Genomic DNA, 24,619 nt, shown 5'->3' on the forward strand with positions numbered 1-24,619 from the left:
AACACAGTTCATAGCTTCAATACCCCTACTCTCAGGCCCAGTTCCCCTCATTCTTACTCTCTGCAAGTAGTCAATTATCACAGTCCTCCACACAGTAGCTTCTAATTGTTTTGTGTGGCTGTCCCATTCTCCTCTTCCCTCCTGCGGCCAATTTATTTCAGGCTCTCATCACCTCTGGTTTGGACAATAGGCTTCTGTCACGCTCTCTTACCTCAAGTCTGGGCATCCTAAAATCATATGCTACCTGAGTCGGGCCACAATGATTTAAATATATATATATATTATGTTATCACTGCCATGCTTAAAACCTTTCACTGCCTCATTATGGCCACCAGGATAAAATCCAAGGTCCTTATGGCACATAAGGCTCCTTCCCCCAGTGAGCTTGTCAGTCTCAACTTCAGAAACTCCCTGCCTCATATTTTTTTACCTAAATAATTTAGAACTACTGTAGTTTCACATAGAAGGTGAGGTTTTAGTGTATGATGTTTCCCACTGTCTGCAACAATTCTCTAAATATTTCTAAATCTTATTTATTCTTCAAGACTCAACATAGGAAACACCCATTCCAGGAAGGCTTTCCAGAATCCATGTTATTCAAGGACCCTGTTTTGTGTTATCATGGTTTCCTTTGTATATCTAGGTTAATTTTTTTTTTCATTATCTGTTCTTCCTCTAGACTATACTGTCCTGGAGAGCAGAACTTTTATATGTGTTTTTACACTCCACCTATTCCATAAGGCACCCATCATTATGTCTTGCATATGGCAGAGATTCAATATTTATATTTGTTTTGCTTGAATAAACACATCCAATTTGAGTTAAGTCGGGGTCTAGCATCAGAGAATAAGGACGCAACAGGCCCTTCCAACTTTTGTCTTTACTATTTTTTTTTTTTTTTTTTTTTTTTTTTGTGGAATGTAGGCTTCCTTATCTTTTCTTTTTTTTTTTTTTTTTTTTTTTTTTTTTTTTTTTTATTTTTTTTTTAATATATTTTTTTTTATTTCAGCTCATCATGGGGGTACATAAGTTCAGATCATATACATTGTCCCTGTCCCGCCCATCCCCCCGAGTCAGAGTCCCAAGCGCGTCCGCTCCCACTCTCCAGACAGTGCGCCTGGCACTCGCCATGTATTCATACCTCGATCCCCTCCCCCCCCACCTCCCCGGGTCTGCACCCTCAGGCATGACCATTCCCCAGAGGGTGCGCAATGCACTCGTCATGTAGGCATACACCCATCCCCTCCCCCCACCCCCCCCATCCCAGTCTGATATCCAATTGGTATCCTTCCCTGATGTACATTTAGGTGATGATCAGGGAAACCAGTTTTCTGGTGAGTACATGTGATGCTTGTTTTTCCATTCTTTGGACACTTCACTTAGTATAATGGGTTCCAGCTCTCTCCAGGAGAACCAAAGAGATGTCGTATCATCGTTATTTCTTATAGCTGAGTAGTACTCCATGGTATACATATACCACAGTTTACTAATCCATTCGTGGATCAATGGGCACTTGGGTTGTTTCCACATCTTTGCGATTGTGAATTGTGCTGCTATAAACATTCGGGTACAGGTGTCTTTGTTAAAAAATGACTTTTGTTCTTCTGGGTATATGCCCAATAATGGAATTGCTGGATCAAATGGTAGGTCTACTTGAATCTGTTTAAGGTATCTCCATATTGCTTTCCATAGGGGTTGCACTAGTTTGCATTCCCACCAGCAGTGTATGAGTGTTCCTGTCTCTCCGCATCCACGCCAACACGTGTTGTTTTGGGATTTTTTGATAAAGGCCATTCTCACCGGAGTTAAGTGGTATCTCATTGTGGTTTTGATTTGCATTTCCCTGATGATTAGGGATGTTGAGCATTTTTTGATACGTTTTTTGGCCATTCTTATGTCTTCTTTTGAAAAATTTCTATTCATGTCCTTTGCCCATTTTTTGATAGGATTGTTTGATTTTTTCTTGCTGATTTTCCTGAGTTCTAAATAGATTCTTGTTATCAGTCTTTTATCTGATGTGTAGTATGCAAAAATTTTTTCCCATTCTGTAGGCTGTCTGTTTATTTTCGTGACTGTTTCTTTGGCTGTGCAGAAGCTTTTTAATTTAATCAGGTCCCATTCGTTTATTTTTGTTGTTGCTGCAATTGCCTTAGGGGTTTTCTTCATAAATTCTTTGCCTAGACCAACGTCTGTGAGAGTCTTTCCTACATTTTCTTCTAGAATTCTAATCGTTTCCCATTTAAGGTTTAAATCTGTTATCCACCGTGATTTGATTTTTGTGAGAGGTGAAATCTGTGGGTCCTGTTTCAGTCTTCTACATGTGGCTATCCAGTTTTCCCAGCACCATTTATTGAATAGGGACTCTTGTCCCCAGAGTATTTTTTTGTCTATTTTGTCAAAGATTAGATGATTATATGAGGATGGTTTTATATTTGGGTTTTCTGTTCTGTTCCACTGGTCTGTGTCCCTGCCCTTGTGCCAGTACCAAGCAGTTTTAAGCACCACAGCTTTGTAGTATAGTTTGAAGTCTGGCAAATCAATAATAATGAACCCTAACAGGAACTCTCATTCCTACTCAAGGTCATGGAAGCTAAACAACCTTCTTCTGAATAACAATTTTGTAAAAGAAGAAATTAAGTCAGAAATCAAAACATTCTTTGAATTAAACGACAAAGGTGACACAACTTATCAAAATCTATGGGATGCAGCTAAAGCAGTCCTGAGAGGAAAATTCATTTCCATAAATGCTTATTTCAAAAAGACAGACAACTTACAAATAGACAACTTAATGAATAGACTCAAAGAGCTGGAGAAAGAAGAACAGACTGACCCCAAACCCAGCAGAAGGCGAGAAATTGTTAAGATCAAATCAGAATTAAATGAAAAAGACAACAAAAATACTATAAGGGAAATTAATAAAACAAAAAGTTGGTTCTTTGAAAAGATAAATAAAATAGACACACCACTGGCTAGACTAACCAAGAGCAGAAAAGAAAAATCTTTAATAACTTCCATCAGGAACATGAAAGGAGAAATCACAACCGAAGCCACAGAGATACATGACATTATCTATGAATATTACAAAAATCTTTATGCACACAAATTGGAAAATGAGGAGGAAATGGACAAATTTTTAGAAACACACAGCCTTCCCAAGCTCAATCAGGAAGAAATAGAATTCCTGAATAGACCAATATCAAGAACTGAAATTGAAACAGCAATAAAAAACCTTCCCAAAAAGAAAAGCCCTGGTCCAGATGGGTTCACACCTGAATTTTACCATACATACAAAGATGAACTGGTGCCCATCCTACATAAACTATTCTTCAATATTGAGAAGGATGGAATTCTCCCCAACACATTCTACCAAGCCAATATAACATTGATACCAAAACCAGGAAAGGATGCAACAAAAAAAGAAAACTACAGACCAATTTCTCTCATGAACGTAGATGCAAAAATTCTCAATAAAATCCTAGCAAATCGTATCCAAGTGCTGATTAAAAAAATAATTCATCACGACCAAGTAGGCTTCATCCCAGAGATGCAGGGGTGGTTCAACATACGAAAATCTATAAATGTAATTAACCACATAAATAGAAGCAAAAATAAAGACCATATGATCCTCTCAATAGATGCAGAAAAAGCATTTGACAAAATTCAACACCCTTTTATGATAAAAACACTTAACAACATAGGCATAAATGGGACCTACCTAAAAATAATACAAGCCATATATGACAAACCCACAGCCAACATCATACTGAATGGGGAAAAATTGAAAGCATTCCCACTCAGAACTGGAACCAGACAAGGCTGCCCACTGTCCCCATTACTTTTCAACATTGTATTGGAAGTCCTTGCGAGAGCTATCAGACAAGAGAGCAGAATCAAAGGTGTCCAAATAGGGACAGAAGAGATCAAACTCTCACTCTTCGCTGATGATATGATGTTGTATCTGGAAAACCCCAAGGACTCAACCAAGAGACTCCTGGAATTAATTAACGAATTCAGTAATGTCTCAGGTTACAAAGTCAATACACACAAATCAGAGGCATTCATATATGCCAATACCATTCAATTGGAGAACCAAATTAAGGACTCAATACCTTTCAAAATAGCAACAAAGAAAATAAAATATCTAGGAATATATTTAACTAAAGAGGTAAAGGACCTCTATAAAGAGAACTATGAAACGCTAAGGAAGGAAATTGCAGAACACGTAAATAAGTGGAAATCCATACCATGCTCATGGATTGGAAGAATTAACATCGTTAAAATGTCTATACTACCCAAAGTAATCTATAGATTCAATGCAATTCCTATTAAATTACCAACATCATTTTTCACAGACTTAGAAAAAATAATTATACACTTTGTATGGAAACAGAGAAGACCCCGTATAGCAAAAGCAATCTTAAGCAATAAAAACAAAATGGGAGGTATTGATTTGTCTTTACTATTAATACATGTGAATTTTAACATTTTCCATTCTAATCAATTCTTTTCTCTTTTATTTCATTTACAAATAATGCTAGTAATAACCCACTTCATTGATTTGTTAACCCACCAATGGGTTGCAACTTGGAATTAGAAAAACACTGATGTAGTGAAATGAGCAAGACTGTAAGAAATAAATTCCTTTTCCTATAAATTACCCAGTTTCAGGTATTCTGTTATAAGCAACAGAAATCGGACCAAGACAATGTCTAATAAACATAGTTGAACTGTGTCCTTTTGTTGTATTTTTAATTTACACAGTTACATATTTTGGTTAGCAGGAATGTTGTTACAGTTAAGAGTAGCTTATAAGTGTTTTATAGACTATAGAATCCATGGTTGAAGGGGAAATACATTTTTGGAAATACAGAAATGTGAACTATAGTAAAATATTTGCAGACTCCAAAACGACCTTGTAGACTTTGTGAAAATAATGAAAAGAGGCAAAGAAGCCTCGATATTCAAGGTGAAGCTTTTATTTACTTTTACAACTCTTTAACCAATTAAAAAAATTAAGTAAGAAATTTAAGTATTTTAGCTTTATAAGAAAGGAGCATGTGCTGATGTTGTCTCTAAGAGGTTCATGAATTCTGTGTGTGAAGCTGAATGTGAACCCTTTGGGTATACTATTTATGACTGGCAAAGCAACTTCCTCATTTAAAGAGGAAAAAAAAGACATACAAAGACTCATAAGGTTTTTTCAACATGAACTAGCTTTTACTAAACAACATTTTGATGAGTTAAGTGTGAGTGAGTCAGGGACATATGGATTAAATTTCCCTTGAAATACACATGGGTTTAAAAGTTAAGGGGGAAATCCTGAGCAAAATGCATTTTAGAGAATTCAGAATGTTTAAAAGACATTTTTTCCCTAAATACAAGTATCAGGTTAAATCAGTTCTAGTGAGATTTGGTAACTAAAACTACACAAAAATAAATATGGGTAATCTTTAAAACATACTAGTTTTGTTAGGGAAAGAATGTTACATTCATCATATTAGAATTGTACTGCAAGGAGTAGGTAGGCTTAAGCAGACTGAGTCAGAGTTTATCTGTGTCTATGCATGTAACACTGAACATGTTCTTTTCTATAGTGCTTATTCTTATTCCACCAAACAATTATAACAAAATTGTCTGTGCCCTTGGTTCATACTCTTTTTCTTTTTTAAAGAACATATTTCTCAAAAAAACTCTTAGCTTTTAGAATTCTGTTGTTTCTTTAATTTTATTATATTTTCCCAGAATCTTGAGTTCTTCCTTCTTCCCATATGTTCATTACTTTGCTTTATTCTTCTTTCTAGCTCAGTTTGTAGGTAGCATTCAACTTATATAAAATATATTTGCCTCTACTATCTGGGTATTTCAAGTTATAATAGAACACTGAAGGTCTAAACTATCTAGCTGATCATCTCAGTTGTCTACTTTAATTTATTAAGGAAGATACATTATATGCCATAACTTCCTGTCTATTGGAGTTACCCAGAGGTAGTGGTAGCAGAGGTAATTTGCTTGAGGATTGTTTTTTTATCACAGTCTCTGAATACCCACATTCTATATAATTACTACATATTCAAGAGATGTCAATGAGCAAGTGAAAGTAGTCAGAGATATTTAGAGAGGTAGAAATGGTCAACCTTAAAAAAAATTAGAAATAACACTCCTCCTGATTTTTCATTACTGGATATCTGATTTCACTTTGAATTAGAACAACAGAGGCTACATGAAATGGAAACAATCTAACCAGTTTATAAGAAGAAAAGCAGCTTGAAAACATACTGCCCTCTAAACATCAGGGAAAGCACAACTGGGAACTGTCACCAGCAACAAAGCAAGTCATGAGAGAGGTGACTGGCACAGAGGACAGCCTTCTAATAGGTCTCCTTCTTGTTTCTATATTTTTCTCAATCTTAATTCACAAAACATTTTCTCTGAGTTTCAGATTCTTAACTTGGTAATTGTGTGTGTATGTAAATAATTATAAACCTAGCACTTTGAAAAATCTAAATTAAAAAAAAAAACCCACCTCTTACATTCTAACACGTCTTCCCTGTGATGCTATTTCCCTGTACTAATTACTCTTTTTAAAATAATCAGAGTAACATTATAATCCATTGGTTTTAGAACAACTTTTTTGTGTGCTACAGAAATTTGTTTTTTTATTAATACTAACGGTGGTATTTTGACCTTATCAATGGGAACCTGCAGATACGTTTAGTTAAAAGACACATTTAGCATAAGTGGGAATGGTACAATGATTAGCTTATCTTTAGGTGTTCCTATCCTGGAACTCAAGTGATGAACTGAATAGTTATTTGAATAATTCAGTTAGTATGAGCAGATAGTCTCATAATTCAAGCCCCAAAATACTTTATTTCAATAGCTCAAAATAAGTTTTGTTTTGTCTTTTGTTTTTGGTATAAATTACTAACATAATTATCTCATATCTCCAGTTTACTTAACCTACATTAAAATTTTCAGTGGGAGTCTTTTAAGGGCAAATAATTGTGTTAGAAGAGTTCCTGATGGTTCAAAGGTACATATTTAGTATATGACTGCTATCCTTAACGAATCTACAGGCTAAAAGGAGAGAGAAAACATATGGAAAAACATCTATAATACAAGGCTTTATGTGATAAGTGTCTTAAGAATGACACAATCAAAATGTTGTGGGGTGGCTATATTAACAAAAGTCAGATAATAACAAGTGTTGAGGAGGATGTGGAGAAATCAAAACTCTCCCATTGCTGATGAGAATTTAAAATGGTGCAGCCACTTTGGTAAACAGTCTAACAACCTCCTCGAAAAGTTAAACATAGATTTATTATTTGACCAAGCAATTTCCCTCCTACGTATACACTCAAGAGAAATGATAACATATTTCCACATAAAACCTTTTACATTAATGTTCACAGAAGAATTATTTATAATAGTCAAAAGGTGGAACAACCCAAATGTCCATCAACTAATGAACTGATAAACAAAATGTGGTATTTCATATGACAGAATATCTGCCATAAAAGAACGTATATGTCACAACATAGATGAACCTTGACAACATCATGCTAAGCAAAAGAAGCCAGACACAAAAGACTACCTATGGTTCCATTTATATGAAATGTCCAGAACAGGCAAATCTATAGAGACATGGCTATGGAGGGGCAATAAGAGAATTGAGGGGATAGCCAAAGGGTACAAGGTTACCATTAGGAGTGATGAAATGTTCTTAAATTGATTTTGGTGATGGTTGCATAACTTTGTGAATATACTAAAAATCGTTGAATTGTACACTGTAAACGGGTCAATTGTTTGGTATGTGAATTATATTTCAATAAAGCTGTTACCCAAAAATGTTAACAAAAATGTTATGAAGGTGACAAGATTGGCCAGTGAGTACTTCGTAAGTGTTTTAAAAGGATCTTAAAAATGGGTAGTGTCTTTGATAGGAGGAAAAGGGAAAGGGTGTAGAAGAGAGAAATGGTAAAGCATTTCAGGTGAAGAAAGAAGTTTGGACATTAGTTTAGGCCAGTGGGACTTCTAAGTTAGTAGACATTTAAGTGCGTGGGTGGACTGCTGGTAATAACAGGATATATATACACACAAAAAAATTATTATGATTTACAGAACTGATAATAAAGCATAAAGAACCATCATTATCATCATCAATAACTCAGAATTACCTAAATTAGTCAAATTACAAACTTTTGGGAGTAACAATAAAGGAATCTATTAATATATAAATTTTAATTCTATTAAGTAAAATATTTCTCTTGTCACTCAACATATGTGCCAAGGCTACCACTCCAAAAGAAATGAAATACATTTCATTATGGGATATAATTCTTCCTATCAGTTGAATTAAATCCTTCACTTTTTAATTAATATAAATTTGACTTAATCTTAAATTTCAGTTACTCAATAATTATTTGAAGAAAGAACTTGTTAATTTTAAAATTAAAATAATCAAGATTTTTGATTAAAAATCCATTGAATTATACCAATTAATCTCTATGTTTTAAGTAAAAATATAATTAGTAAATTGAAATCTTTAGTCACATGTGGAATCTTAGGAGCTAATTCACTTTGGTGAATCACTACAAGCTACAAAAGCAATCAAAGTAAATTAAGTTAGGTGTTATTAATATAATAATTACTTTATTGATTGGCATACTCCTATATTATAATCATATTAGCCATTTGCTACAATACATAATAAATTGGGTAATTAGTAGTCACACACATTTAACTTGCCTCTTGAGATGAACAGCTTGGGAAGGAAGGGAACTAAAAGTGAAAAAGAAAACTGTATGATATTTAAAGGTATAGAACTTTGTGGAACATTTTATCTTTATTAGAACTAGAAAACTCCAAATAAAATGGAGAAAACATGAGAAAAGATCCGTGTTTAAGTAAAACTGTGCTAAAAGCATTCTACTTATCAGACTCTTTTTTAACTTACCAAAAGGATTTTGGGTCACACATAATCTACAAAAAAACCCTAAAATTATTATGCATATTCATAGACTTAATATGATGAAACCAGTGTAAAAATTGAGTTATAAATGGAATATCCCATTTTTATATCATTTTAGTATATATACATACACACATACCCACACATGCATATTTAAATCTACTGCTTGGGATAGTTTAGTTCAAACCATCCACTATGTATTTTTAAGAAAATATTTTATATACTTCTTAACCTTATGCAAGTTACTTATCTCTTGACCTCCATATCATTATTTCTGTACCTAGTGGTAATAACAGTATCTACCTTATAGGACTGTTGTGAAGATTAAATGGGTTATTGCACACAAAACCCTCTCCACACTGCTTCCTAGTGAGACATGCTAGCTAGTCTTCCTCTTTTTCTTCTTAGGAACAAAAGTTGATCCTATCATTTAAACCAAAAAACAGAATTAATCTTACCTAAATTAGTACTTTCCCTTAGCTTTCTATTTTGTTTGAATTTACTTGACTATCAAGTAATATTCCACAATGACAAATTATAATGCATGATCTTCTCATCCATGTGCCTGTGTCAGCAGAACGGCGTTTTATGTAAGAACAGGAAAATGTATTCTGCTAATTAGCAGATTTAGGTTTACAATTACAATTATAAAAATGGTATATTCTTTCGTATGCAATTTAAAAATCTAAGAACTTTAATTAGTTTTATATATCTGAAAGTGTATTTCTTATACTTAATAATATGCAAGCCACATCACCTGTAATTTTCATCTCAGAGATGGAAATGGGTATTTGTTATTTTACATAATATTTGAAACACTAAATAAATATGAAATTATATTAATATTATGTGCAGATTTTAGGATCTTCTGGATTTTAATTTAGGATCTTCTGGACTTAGGTTTCCTGTGATGGTAAAGTTTTCTTTAGGCAGTATAACACTATCAGGCTACTTAGAATGATAAGTTATGAATAAAAAAGACATTATTATTTAGCAAACTTTAATTTCTGAGACAGAGATAACTATGACCTGGATAATAATTCTTGGAACAAAAAAAAGTTAGGTATGTATGTGGTCTGAAATTTTATTAACAGCTGATTTTTTAAGCCTAAGAATTCTGGCTTGTAATCAACTCCTAAAAATGAATTTTATGTTGTGTCACTATTATGCCAGTCTAGATTAAATAAATAGGCTTCAGAGTTTACCAAACGAATCTACATATTCCTATAAATTATGCAGACTATTTCTGTGGCCCCTCATAAAACACCCACCCCCCACTTCTTTTCCACTGAATTCAAGGTTCAGAGTACATTTGTGGGCTGCTCTCTTAAAAATGAATACCACAGACTAGGCAGGGGATCAATATTTTAGGGTAGTTGTAAGATTTTTTAGACACAAGGATTCTGCTAGACAAGTATAAGTTTGGATCAGATAGACATGGATAGAAGCAGCAGTGCTCAAAGAAAAATCTGTTAAAATAAAGAAGTTTAGAGGAGTCTTGGTAGAGTTAGCTGGTCAAGAGCTACACAGCTTGATTTTGAAATATTTTATTTCAAGCATACTTTTATTATTCTTTAGGTGTTTAAACTTAATTTTGGGGAGAAATTTTGCTTATAAACATAAATTAATATATAATTAGTTACCATTAAGGAAGAGAAATATGAAGGGATTATTAGCCTTTGTTGGATTGTACCACTGGCATTAGTGGACAGATCTCATTATAATGAACTTCAAGGGATGAGGCAAATTCATGTCAATTACTTAATTATCTTCAGTGGGAAGAAAGGACCAGAGAGTCTAAACTAAATCATACAATTATTAAACATATCTGCTAGTATATGCAAATGAAGAATGGCAACCCATTATCTAAAAGGGTCAGAAATAACACTTGTGAATTTTCTATGTTCTTTAAGATCATGAATGAGACCAGGAACAGAGAAAACACACCTGTAGACAAACAGAATCAATGAACTCGATTTGCTTAAATTTCCAGATGGCCTCAGATAAAATCTCTGAACTACTAAAAGAAAGAAACCACAAATACCATAAAACCAACACTTGAATGTTTACTTAAGAATTCAAGGCAAACATTTCATCATAGACTTAAGGTTATTTTTAAATAGGAAGAACAGTTTTCACAATAGATAAAAGTTAATAACACAGATATATCTAGGAACTAGTGTTAGAATAAAGTTATTAAGCATTTTCTTAATCTAGAAGAGGGAGAATAATACGCTATCTCCCAATTTACAATTAATGGTAAAACTTTTTCTTTGATAAAAAGAGAAATATCTAACTGGTAGAAATAAATCACTGGAGGCTTTCATAAAGCCTTTCCAGATAATTTCCAGTATGGTTTTATACATAGAATGATAAATATAAATCCACCTCTCTATTGCTACCTTTTACCTCAATGTTGTACGAGCTCAAAATATAGAAATGAGGTAAGACTCAGCCACTCAGGAGTTTTAAACCAGAGATCTGGATATGATTCCATGGACTGGTTTCCAGGGGTCAGTGAATACTCTGCAATTGTGTACAAAATTGTATGTGCACCTTCATGAAGCAATCTGCTTTCATCAGATTCACAGTGGTTTGAAACCCAAAAAAGGTTATGAGCCAATATTCTAAGATATCCATCCCCCATCTGGTCACTACAGATGCCATCTAGAATGGACCTTAGACCAGCATTAGGACGAGGTGAAACTGAGGTGGTAGGGGAAAGAATGTCTGCAGGTGGTAGGGGATTAGCAGTGTGAGGCTAGATAACAGAACAGGAGTGGGGAGGTACATTCTATAGAGTGACAGCAGGCAGGAAAGGGCAAATTTGATGGTCATCTAGCTGATGCCATCTAGAATGGACCTTAGACCAGCATTAGGACGAGGTGAAACTGAGGTGGTAGGGGAAAGAATGTCTGCAGGTGGTAGGGGATTAGCAGTGTGAGGCTAGATAACAGAACAGGAGTGGGGAGGTACATTCTATAGAGTGACAGCAGGCAGGAAAGGGCAAATTTGATGGTCATCTAGCTGAAGTGGCTATTCTTCATGGCTGGCGTATTAGAGACACATGCACATCAAATGAGTCTATTTGATGAGTCTATCCTACTTTCCAATTATATAGGAAGTTATACATGAATAATTTATACTATGTATTATTTCTCCTATATAAAAAGTTGCTCTTTATTAGAAAGTTGATGCTATCTAATCATTGCCAGTAAAATACACATTTGTTTGGGGTATTCTCTTCAATACCAGAAATGAGACAAAGTAAATCATTAACATTCATATGACTGAGCATTGTTAAAACCACTGGCAAACATTTATGCACCAGGAAATAGATTTTAAATTCAGTAACTCTATGTGTATTTATTCAAACAAACAGAAAAAAATATTTAAAAATTTACCAGCAAGATTGTCAATTTCTTTCTCCTGTAGCAGACTGACCGCATCATCGTCTCCTTCCAGCATGAGTTCTGTCTCTGCATTCTGGTTCACTATTGCCTGACTTCTGAATGCTTTCTTTGACTTCACTATATCTTCTTCAGTGCCTAATCACAACCAAAATATAATCACTTCGGTTACTATGATTGTTTTTGCTCATAGTGAGTATTATAAATAACTGATTACTTTATTAAAATTGTATGTTGTGTTTACATATTACTAACAATTACAGAACGTTTTACCTTCTTTATCTTGTTTGGTTTTCTGTGAGAATGGGGGCGGGGTACAATCACCTACCCTTATTTCACATGTGAGGAAATAGGCTAACAATGCTACATGCCTTGTTGAGGGACCTAGCAGTTGGCTAGTGGTAGAGAATGGACTCTATAAACCATGTCTTATGACTCTAAGGTCAGTGCACATTCTACCAAAAATCTGCACCTCACCTCAAACTCAGTTTTCTGATCCATAAAATTACACAGTTTTACATAATTATATTTTTGTGTTAGTTAGCTAATCAATTGATCAGATCATTTTGAAAGTAGATGAGGTAGGTCTGAAGAAAACAAGAAAGCATTCACATCTGAGGGGAAAAACAATTATCACTGGAAAGTTACAGAAAGGTGGAGTTAGGAATTATGGACACATAAAACCTACTTCACAATAGCTATTTCTTTAGCAATTAATGAAATAATTACCAGTTTTCTGAAATTATACCCTTACTCTGGTATATAAAATAATACAGCTAAAATCAAAACACATAACAATAAGCAGAAAACCTGAAATATAGCAAAATTTGACCTGGCATTAACATGTCAATCAATGTACAGGTTAGAAACTAATGCATCTGAAACCCCCATGAATTTGACTGCTTAACAAATTTATTTCCATATTTACATTCAAGCACCTGCTTTGGCAGGTGACAATGAATCTAACATTATCTGAACTGCAAGCAAATTTTAAACATGCATACATATATATTTATATTTTTATACACACACACATAAGAAATACTTCTATTTCATATCACTTGAAGTTAAAATTCAGTTTGGAAGAAAATGCAATTTACTGTGTTCTAGCTGTAGTATTAGGATACTACAGGCTTCAAGGAAGAGCATTAACTAGGAAAATATCTTCATATCTCATTTGATGTAGATATATTCCTAGAAATGAGAGCCTAATAAATCAGTCCTATATGGTGGTGGTGTATTATATTTCTAGGGGATGTTATGGTGTTGTGTATATAGGCAATTGCTCTCCAAATCATGTCATGCCTCTGGCCAAAATTCTCTCCAGTTACAATTTATAAGGTATAAATTGTATACTACTTTTGGTCAATTCTCCCAGGCCCATACCATAGGATTTCCAACAGTCCATTACTGCCTATTGATGTTTGCTCAACCATTTTCTTGGAATAGCATCTAGTGGTCGTAAAACTTGGACTGTAAAACAGCGTCAGCCTTTTTTCTTTTTTCCTTTGCAGTTTGCATACTTCTTTTTGTCAGTCACCGTGAGCCAATTCTGTTTGCTAAAACATGAAAAAATTGACTCAAAGAAGGCGAAAGGAGTAAAAATGCATGTTGAGGAACAGAGTCATGTCACAATACCATTACAGAGTGTCAATGGCTGAGAGGTATATAGTCTGTCATCCTAGCTCCTGCTGGATAACAACATTTAGAGAACATGATTAATATATAGCTCAACAATATAAAGTAATAGATTGTTAAATATATATTTTGATAAATACTTCAGATACAAACAGCATTATCACAAATCAATGCTACATCAGAAGGGAGAGAATTAAATGGGTTACATGTGTATTCTTACTTCACTGGCCCATAGATAGTTCTTATTTCTGTAATAAAAGATTGAGGATAGATCACTGAATGTTTCAGAAACGTATCTTAATTCTTCTATTTGATTTCTGGTGATACAAAGCCAGCACAACAGTAATCTTCTGATAGTAGCTATCTTTAAAACTTGTTTGTTTCTTGGGTAGTAACTTAATGTGAGAAACACAGAGTTTACATCATCTGAGAACAAAAGAGGCAAATCTAATGCTTAATAATCCAAAAGTCTCTCCGGAGGTCCTTACAGGCATATTTCTAGACATCTCTACCTGGATGGTACTAAATGAACATTTCCCTAACTGAGCTAATTGTCTCTTGCTCCTGGAGCCCTTCCTCCTATTTTGACCCACCCACTTACTTAAGCCAAAAACCTAGGAATTTATCCTGCATGGTGACTGCCACTGCCCTAGTGCTGGCCACCATCGTTTTGGTCTGGAGGGCTTCAGCAGCTGCTTTACTCATACCATCTTCCACACTTTCATCAGAGTGTAACATACAAATAAGTTGAGGATATTTTCCTGCTTAATATTGTTTACTAACTCCTCCCAATCAACAACACTGGATGCAAGGCTTATACTGGAGGATGAAATCTAAGCTTCTTAGCATGGCTTACCAAGGCCTTTTATCCTCTTATCCCCAGTTGCACGTTTTTAGCACTTCCCTCTCAGCAATATTGGACCATTTATAGCTTCCAAAATATGCCATGCTTTCATATACCTCTTTACCTGTGCTCATGTAATTCCCTCTGTATGGTATGTTTCTTCCTTCCTCTTTTGTCTGGCTAATTCCTACTTGCCCTCCAAAATTCACTTCCTTCAGGTGCTTTTCTAACCAACCCCTCTGCACCTTCATAGCTTACATATAACTCGATGGCACTGTATAGGTGTTACCTGTTATGTGTCTGTCCTCTCTACTAGGCTATCTCCTCCGTTCTGTAGCCTCAGTGCCTGGCACCCAGCAGGTGTGCCACAAACACCTGCTGAACTGAAGTTCAAGTTTAACCCCCACCCTATTTCCTTCTCTGATTTCTTAAGGTAGACTTATATGCTCTTTCCCTTATGCTTCCACCATACCTCCTAAGTCCTTCTACTGTAGTAGTTACAGATACTGTTAATATAACTGCTTATTTATCTCCGGAATAGCCTGGAAGCCCCTTGATGACTGGAAGCATGATTTTGTCTTTGTATTCTCATTATTTAGCACACTGCCTAGCACAGAGCAAGCCTTCATAGATCCTGAATAAATGAATAAACTCAGATATAACAGTTGCCTCTGGCTATTGCTAAATCTAAAGTTCCCAGGATATCTCAAAGTCTTAGTGATGTGCCTCCAGTTTGGAGGAGAACTGCAGAGTCTATGTACTTACATGAAAGAGAACTTGGTTCTTTACATGAAAGTCTTCTATGTGTGAATCAGCCTAAAAAAGCAAGTTTTCCCATGTATCACAGCCATGTAAAAAAGCTTTATGTTACTCTTGTGTTACCAAAATAAATATCTACCAATAAAAAATGTTGTAGAAGGAAGGTGAGCTCTGAAACGTGTATGAAACTTTCAATTTTACTCCCTCTGGTTTTAAAGCAGTAAAAGAATCATGTCTTTAAAAGATATATAGTAAACTGATCCACATCAACACACTGAACTTATCAGTACTACTGAAGTGTTATCAGTTTGCAGCTCAGTAGAAGTCCTGAATTTATGATACTGCACCAAACATTTATCCAAATTAAAGTGTATGAGATCTAACGGTGCTTTTCAATCACAATATCCTTTATGAATTAGAATTTCATTCATCAAAATTACAGGCAAAAAGAGGTAAGGTCTCAAAGGGCTGTCTCATTACAAGGCTTGTAAACACTGTCCTTAGAAAGAATTGGTTTAACATCCAACAAATCAAAATCTGATTGCGAAGAGAATTTATTTGCAATCATCTATCTTCAGAAGACATGTTGGACTGAGTGCACTTCTTGGCCTCTTAAGCCATTCATCAAGAAATTAACAAGCGAATACCACAAACCACCAGAATGTCTTGGATTTGAAAATGTGAATTGTGTGTAAAGCAGGATAGGACAGACATATATGCTATTTTCCTATGAAAACATTAAAATGCCATAAAATTTAAAAGTTTCAGAAGAAAAAAGGCACCAAATTTTAAATTAATGAGGCTAAATCCAAAATTTCACATACAGTATTTTCCACATGAAAGCATTCTATTCAGACTTCTTAGTAAATATATACTTGCAGAAATTCTGTATGTGAAAATGTTATCTGATATAGAACACTGCATTGCATGAACCTAAAGTTCCGTTTTCATAAAATTTCCCTTAATAACCAAAAGTCCACGTGAACTGAAGTACATTTTAAAAATGAAGTAACAGGAGAATGAAAATGTTGCTAGTACTATTAATATACTCTAGTATTATTGTCACTACTATGTTATTATTAATAATGATCATTTTAAATAAGCTTAAGTTAAAATATAGAAATGAGAAATTGGAGAGACATTAACTCATCTTAATAATATCAAAGAATATGTCTACCTGGAATGGCCAAAAAATCAAGGCAAAGAAATTAGTTCATTTGCACTTTATGATATTTTCTATTGATAAACATAAACCATTTAAAGGAAAATACTACACAGCACTTTATTTCTGTTTAAGAAATTATACTACAGTCAACTTTAAAACATCTAAACTAAAGAAGAAAGTAATTCTCAACAATAGATAAGACATAAATAATATATACATGTGGCTTATGCACAAAGAGAATAGATATAACCCCACAATAAGCCTGTTTCAGCATAGAATCAGCTTCTTACCAGTTTTATGCTATTGTTATTTATAGTTATTGTGGAACTATGGCTTAAATTTGTCATTTATTCAAAATTACATATGTGCATATGTATGTATGTATGTGTATATATGTATGTATGTATATCTACATATTTTATGTATAACAACTATGGAAGAATACATTTTCATTGTTATTTTATCTGGACAACTTAAATAAATGGCTATGGCTAATGAACTGGCTCCTGTTTACTTAACCTTACTACTTTACTGATTTGGCCTCTTTGCACCTCATATTCCCCAAGAGCTGAATGCTTCTGTCCCCATACATGCCATATTGTCTCAAATCTTTAAGTCTGACACACAAAATTTCATCTACATGGAATTCTCCTACCTGCCTTGTCCTTCAAGATTCAGTTTGGTTGATTACTCCCTTCTCTGTATTCCCTTCTTAGAAACAAGTCTTAATATGTTATCATTGCTCATTTTGCAATCTTTTATTTAGGGATTCTCTACTGGACTTTAATTTCTAAGTGTTTTAAGTGTTAAATAAAGTGGTAATAAATGTTTGTTGAGTAAGCACATGAAAAAACAGAAACATAGTTCACGTATTAATCATTTTATATGCATGCTCCTTACGTAACTTCTCTTTTTATGTCTTTTACAGTTTCCTCATAAATGAGAAAGTTGGATTATGTGATTTGCCATTCTTACTTTATTGTTCTTGCCAATACCAATTAGGAATATTTTTTAAAAAGTCCAGACCAATCTCATAATTTCAGTTTTCCAATGTGTGAAAGACGAATGAATAGTAAGTATCACCCAACCAAGCTTTCACAGGATTATTGCAAAATTAAAATGAGACAATGGAAATGTGTGAAGATTATTCACATAATAAGCTGTCAAAATGTTAAAATTTTGATAAAATGAGTAAGACAAAATAAATTACAGTATTAAAAGAGTATACTGAGTACATAATTTAAAATGGAAGAAGAACATAGTCAATATTTTATTGCTCATAAATGTTATAAAAGTTGATTTAAAAACTCAAGATAAAGCATAAGTCTAAGGTCTTGGATCTATGCCCATCCAATATCAGGTATTCAAGAAATGATGGTTGCTTCTCCTTCAGTGGAGTTAATATTCTTCCTTCCACCATGCTGTTATAACAGTCTTTTTATATTCATTATAACGCAAGAGGAGCCTTCAACTCTTCTACCAGATTGAATGCTCTCTGAAGACAGGAAGAATAGCTTGTAGCACAGGTGTGATGAAGGGCTTATGAAATTGAATGGAGTGTAAACAGCTTATACTTAAAACTGTTTTCCAGCTATAAGAAATAACGATGATACGACATCTCTTTGGTTCTCCTGGAGAGAGCTGGAACCCATTATACTAAGTGAAGTATCCAAAGAATGGAAAAACAAGCATCACATGTACTCACCAGAAAACTGGTTTCCCTGATCATCACCTAAATGTATCAGGGAAGGATACCAATTGGATATCAGACTGGGATGGGGGGTGGGGGGAGGGGGTGAGTGTATGCCTACATGATGAGTGCGTTGCACACCCTCTGGGGAATGGTCATGCTTGAAGGTGCAGACCCGGGGAGGTGGGGGGGGGGAGGGGATGGAGGTATGACTACATGATGAGTGCCAGGCGCACTGTCTGGAGAATGAGAACGGACGCGCTTGGGACTCTGACTCGGGGGGATGGGTGGGACATGGAAAATGTATATAACCTAAACTTATGTACCCCCATGATGAGCTGAAATAAAAAAAAAATGTTATAAAAAAACAAAAAAAAACCAAAAACTGTTTTCCCACAATAACTATTTTATTTATTTAAAGATATTGTTAAATAAAATTACATAAGTATCAATGTATTTGATATCAGCTTTTCAATTATGTATATAGATATCTTAATATACATGTGTTTGATATCTTAGATATTTGAAGGAAAAGAACTGCTTTCTCAACAAAAGCTAATGCATCTAATACAGACTTCTTTTTAATCTTTGGAAGATCTTTGGAAAGACACTGGCAGAATGGAAATTTAGCCTCATTTTAATTTTACCTAAATGTATTATTGGAAAAATTCTGTTTCTAAACATCTGGAAAGAAGTTTCATAGGATGGCATTCTTTTTCAAAGGAAAAATTCTTTTCAATATATACCATTTCACAACATTTTTAGCTTGTTCAATGCGTTTTGACAAAATCTGTCACTATGTAAGTATGACAAAATGTTGCAATTCACTTTCAAACCTAAATGCTTTCTTTTAAAAGCATGAGTAACATAAATACTTTGGGAAATTCAAAAATAAAGATTACTTTTTCTCATTGAAACTCAAGTCAGAGCAACAAATACCTTTTTGGAGCAGTGCTTTTAGTGGTCCCCAACCTTTTTGGCACCAGGGATGGGTTTCATGGAAGACAATTTTTCCTCGGATGGGAGCTAGGCGAGAGTGGGTGGTAGGGGTGGGGCGGGAGCAGACAGAGTGGGGAAGCGGATCTTAGGCAGTGATCCCCGGCCCTGTTTTCCTAGCAGGCCATGGAGTGGTACCTAGCTGTGGCCCAGGGGTTGGGGACTGCGGTATCTAAATATTATTTAATTTCCACTGAAAAGAAAAGACTTTACGATAAATATACCTTTCAGCTAACTACATAAGATACAGTGACATGATCTCATGCAATAATATGTATGAATCAATTTATTGCTGAGACGTTTACAATTGTGAACATTTCAAAAAAAGATGAAAATACTTTTTATTATACTGAGAAATCTATTGTTCAAAAACATTTTATGCTGACCTTCCATCTGTGTATCTGTGAGAGAAAAGTAATAGATACATACAGAAAACACACCTTACTGTAACAATTATTTACTATCAAGTAAATGTTTTCTTTATAAATCACCTAAGTTCAAAATTTAATTTTGTGTTTGACTTCATAGTATAGACATAGTGTTTCCTTCCTTAAGAAATATAAATTATGATGATATAAAAGGAAAGACTACTTTTCTACTGAAGATTAAGGACAAAAAAATCAAATCATCTTCTGTACAGAATAGGATTTCTTTTTCTAAAGAAAACAGATCTTTCAGTAGAAAAATCCCAGTAGCAAAAACTTAGTGATACTGAATAAAAACATGAAATAATGACTAGAAGTCTCAAGTATCTTTTTATTCTTTTATACCTGATGCTGCGTCAGGAACCTTACTTTATCAACACAAAATCATTTTATGAAGGTGAGTATTTCTATAAATAAAACAGATTGTTTCTCTTTAAATAGACTGTTTCTATTTCTTGTTTCAAACACATTTTAAGTAAAAATCTGAGTAGTTACTGAACACATTTAATAAATACAGATATAAAATCTGGATAGTTCAGATATCAAATTCCTCCTTTTGTAGTTGTGGGTATTTTCAGTCTGAATGAATCGGATCGAACCATGATTCCCACTTCAATTTATTTTTGTTAACAGAGACTATATTGTATAATCCAAAACAGATATTATTTATACTACCATAAAATTAAAAACCCAAGATATTAGCTTCAAATGTACAAAGAACTTGATTCAAAAATGGTAATCCTTACCTAAGTCAATAATTGATGGCACTTATGGTCCATTTTAGCACATCATTAAATTACACAAATTAGAGTACAGCATCCATTGTGTTCTTACCAAAGAGGAATTTGTACAGACTTTTGATTGTTTAAACTAGATGCAGACATTATACATTCAGGTAAGCTGTTTTCTGCAAAGCTGGGGGAAAATATTTCAGTGGTATATTACACATGCAGTATTAGCAATCTGGGTATTAATTAAGATGAAATGTTTGTAGAAATTATATCCAAGTGTTAAATTCTTATTCAGATTAGTTATGCTTGTAAACAATTTTCTGGAATTTAAGAAAGAAGATAAGAAAATGGCTACATAACCCCAACAGTTATTGCTCAGTGGAAAAGGACATCAAGGACACGTGTGAGTAAAGAACTGGATCAATATTAACGTGATTTTCATTTCATGCTTCCCCAACTCCAGTAAGCTGACAATATACTCTGATTATGTGAACTGCCTCAGAGTAACACAGAAAAGGTTATTAGAGCAAGAGGTGGAAATGGAATGCACTTTTTATATTGACAGGGCTGCTAATAGAGTATACTGATTTTCAAAGACATGCAATGCGTCTTTACAATTTGGTTCTGACAGCAAAAACAGAATTTCATTTATTCCTAATTCAAAATATTCATATGTAAGCAATATTTCTTAGAGCAGACCAACAAAGAGGATATTCATACACAGCATTTTTAAACAGAAAAATGCAATTAAAAAGGTGCAAGAAAATATTGAATTTAAGTGAAGCATTATATAAATATGAAATGTTAACTTAATAATCTTTTTAATGGAGTCAATGTAAAAAACTGCATTCTATGCTTTTTAAAGGAAATTTAATAAACCATATTTTAAGAATATACATGATGGTAAATGTATAATCTCTCTGCATTTTAGACTGGATATTACTTGGTAGGATTTTGATTAGCCATGAAGTTACGGTGATTTTTAATTATTTAAAATGGGGTATCATTAGATTAAAAATCACATGGTACATTTTGCTTGTGAAAAAACATGATAAAATATATAGAAAACTTGGGCCAGTTTTGAACCCTCTAAATGTCATAAAGAGCAGAGATGATGCATTATTCATGTTTTGACTATCTGAGTACCTCACATAGTGTTTGGTCCCTATGATAAAATATGCATGGAAAAAGACTAAAATGAAATACATCAAAACGGTAAAGACAGCTATCTTTACATACATGACTATGGGTGATTTTACCCCTTCTATACATTTTTTTTTTTGCATTTTAAAAGATTTATTATAATGAGCCTTTTTTTTTTTTAATGGAAGAGAGAAAAGAAGGGAGGGAGAGAAAGAGGGACAAAGGAAAGAAACCTGCATCTGTGCCAAGAAGGATAGATGGCAGATGAGTTAGCAGAATAGAAGTTAGAAAGTTTGGCAATCCTTGGAATGAAAGAAAGGATAAACTAGACAACTTGAAAGAGGGCTGAAAGGATGGGGAGTGGGTGGCATTAACTTCGAGAATGACGCTTAGTTTTTTTTTTTTTTTAAAGCCTGCCACAAAGTTCAATGTAGAAAATTCACTTGAAAAGTATGAGACTATGGAAAATTGAGGTAGGAGATTTTTGGGACAGGTAAACAACTGGCTCAAAGACATGGATTAAAGAGGTAATTAACAAAAATGGAGAATCTAAATAATGGTACTGATATAGGTTATTAAAAAGCACTTTTAAAAACAGCAAAAACATTTAAAAATGTTTTTATAAATAACACATACTGTGAATGATACTAAGTTAATCTATTCTGATGTATCTTTATGGATGACAGGCTGTAAGAGTCAGCCAAAAATTAGCAGGCAAACTTTATAGTGGGGAAATGTTAACAATGCCCTTCCAGTTAAGAAAATTCCAAATGTATTTACAGCAACATATCGTAGAGTAAGAAGATAGTATTTAGTTTGAGTTTGAGCTCTATCTACAACTTATAATTTAGCATGTCACCTACTTCCATGGTCTGTCATTTTCCCAAATGAAAATCCATTAATGGCTCTTATTGACAATCTCTTCCACAGTATGGCCACAAACCAGTTTTTCAGCCTCATCTTCTTACCATTTCCCCACACTATCCTGTGTTCCATCATATAGCACCCTTTTCCATTCCTTGAATATGTTATATTGTGTTATGTGGTCTCTTTCTCCACAATGTCACCTTCCCATCCACCGATTTGGGAAGATTTCCATTCATCCTTTCAAGACCAGCTAAAATATATTTCTTCAGTTAGGTAACCTGCTTTACTGAGCTCCCTAGCATTTTTAATACATGTTGATAAAAATATTTATCATACTATATTGTAATTATTTATAAATGCAATTGGGTGTACACTTTACTAGAAATTAGTCTAAAAGAATGTAAGCAAGATTATGAACAGTGATATAAATTAGTTCCATATCAGTCAGCAATAATTTGAAAATACCATATTTCTAGACCTAGTCCATAGGTCTTTAATGCTGTTACTCAAAGTGATGAATGGTGTGGTTAATACTCTTTGTATACTTAATCTCATCAATTACCAATTAAATAAAAACAGCACCAGAACAATAAGCACAATGAATTTTATTCATGTGGATGCTCCAAATGAAATAAATAGAAGACCTAAATCTTGTCCTCAAATGGTTTTTGTTTTATCTGAGAATATGGAACATCTAAAATAAAAATACTTTCTGAAACCTTTACAAAGTGATTTGTCATCAAATGCAAAACATTGAGGGGATTCAAAGGAGCAAGTTAGGGTCTTTTATGCCTCCATGCCTTGGTAATTTCTGTTATTACCTCTGACTTTACTTCCATTATCACCTGTAAAATTCATAATCTTCTCTTGGGACAATTCATAAATCATTACTTCTATGAAGCCTGTTCCAACCAGGCTCAGTGAGTCAATGTCTCCCCTGTGCTCCTTTAGGAACTACTACCTTCCTCAATAACTGTTTCTTTCTTTCCACTAGACCAGGGTTTTTCAACTTTGGTACTATTGATGTTTTGGATTAGATTTTTGTTGTTTTTGTTGTTGCTGCTGTGGGGAGTTGTCTTGTGCGTGATCAGATATTTTAAGCAACATTCTACCCATCAGATACCAGTAGCACACCCCCACCTCCATCTCTGTGGAGAACCATGAACTAAAATATGTGCTGTTAGATGGCAGAAACTGTTTCAATCTCTAAATCTAGAATCTAGCACATACATGGCATGCAGAAGATATTCCATAAATGATTTTAAATTAATAGTTACCTGATTCCTCTGAATCTGTTTAAAGTCTACAATCTGAATCTTCAACATACAAATGAGTGGCTTGTTGGGACATTTATTGATATGAAAAATGTTATATAATATCTGTAAAATGCATTTTATAAGTATATTGTATAACTAGTCTTTATATAATCCATTTAAATTATTTTAAGAGACTGTGAAAAACACAGGGTGAAGAGAAGGCTATGTTACTAAAACATGACACTGACACCAAAAAGAGCCAACAGACCCTTTCCTGCATGTCTTTCTCTCTCTCCCTCTCTTAAAAAAATTTACATCATTAGCTATTCAATAAATTATTTTAACCATAACCAGATCACCTATTTCATTCCAAATATGGAGATCCAATCAATAATATAACAACTAAAATGGAGTTATCAATGAATAACAATAAAGATGTTTACTTGAGTCTTTCCATAGCACAATATGTTATTAGGCTAAAAAAATCAAATCTTCTTTCTCAAATATTATAGTAACCACCAACTCTTTAAAAATTTAAGTCATATTATTCAACAGCTTCTTTCTCAACAACTATATAGATGCCTAAGTATTTTTTTATTCTCAGTGCACTTTCCATTTCTTGATGACTGCAACTAGCACATTACAGTAGCCATGCACATACCATCAAAACTAATTTAATTCCAGATTCATTATAGAGCTGCTTTTTATTCATCAAGGTCATATC

General features: G+C 33.9%; 1 protein-coding gene across 12 annotated transcripts in view; it reads right to left on the bottom strand.

Moving 5' to 3' along the window:
- Window positions 1–24,619, bottom strand: part of NBEA (neurobeachin) — a 562,035-nt gene that overhangs the window by 191,040 nt on the left and 346,376 nt on the right. For all 12 annotated transcript variants that reach the window (XM_045567190.1, XM_045567200.1, XM_045567192.1 and 9 more), the window contains one exon: window positions 12,376–12,519. In XM_045567190.1, the coding sequence (XP_045423146.1) occupies window positions 12,376–12,519 (144 nt within the window). The remainder of the gene's footprint in view (window positions 1–12,375; window positions 12,520–24,619) is intronic.

This window comes from Lemur catta, chromosome 13 (assembly GCF_020740605.2).
Source record: "Lemur catta isolate mLemCat1 chromosome 13, mLemCat1.pri, whole genome shotgun sequence".
In the NCBI taxonomy this organism is placed as follows: domain Eukaryota; kingdom Metazoa; phylum Chordata; class Mammalia; order Primates; family Lemuridae; genus Lemur; species Lemur catta.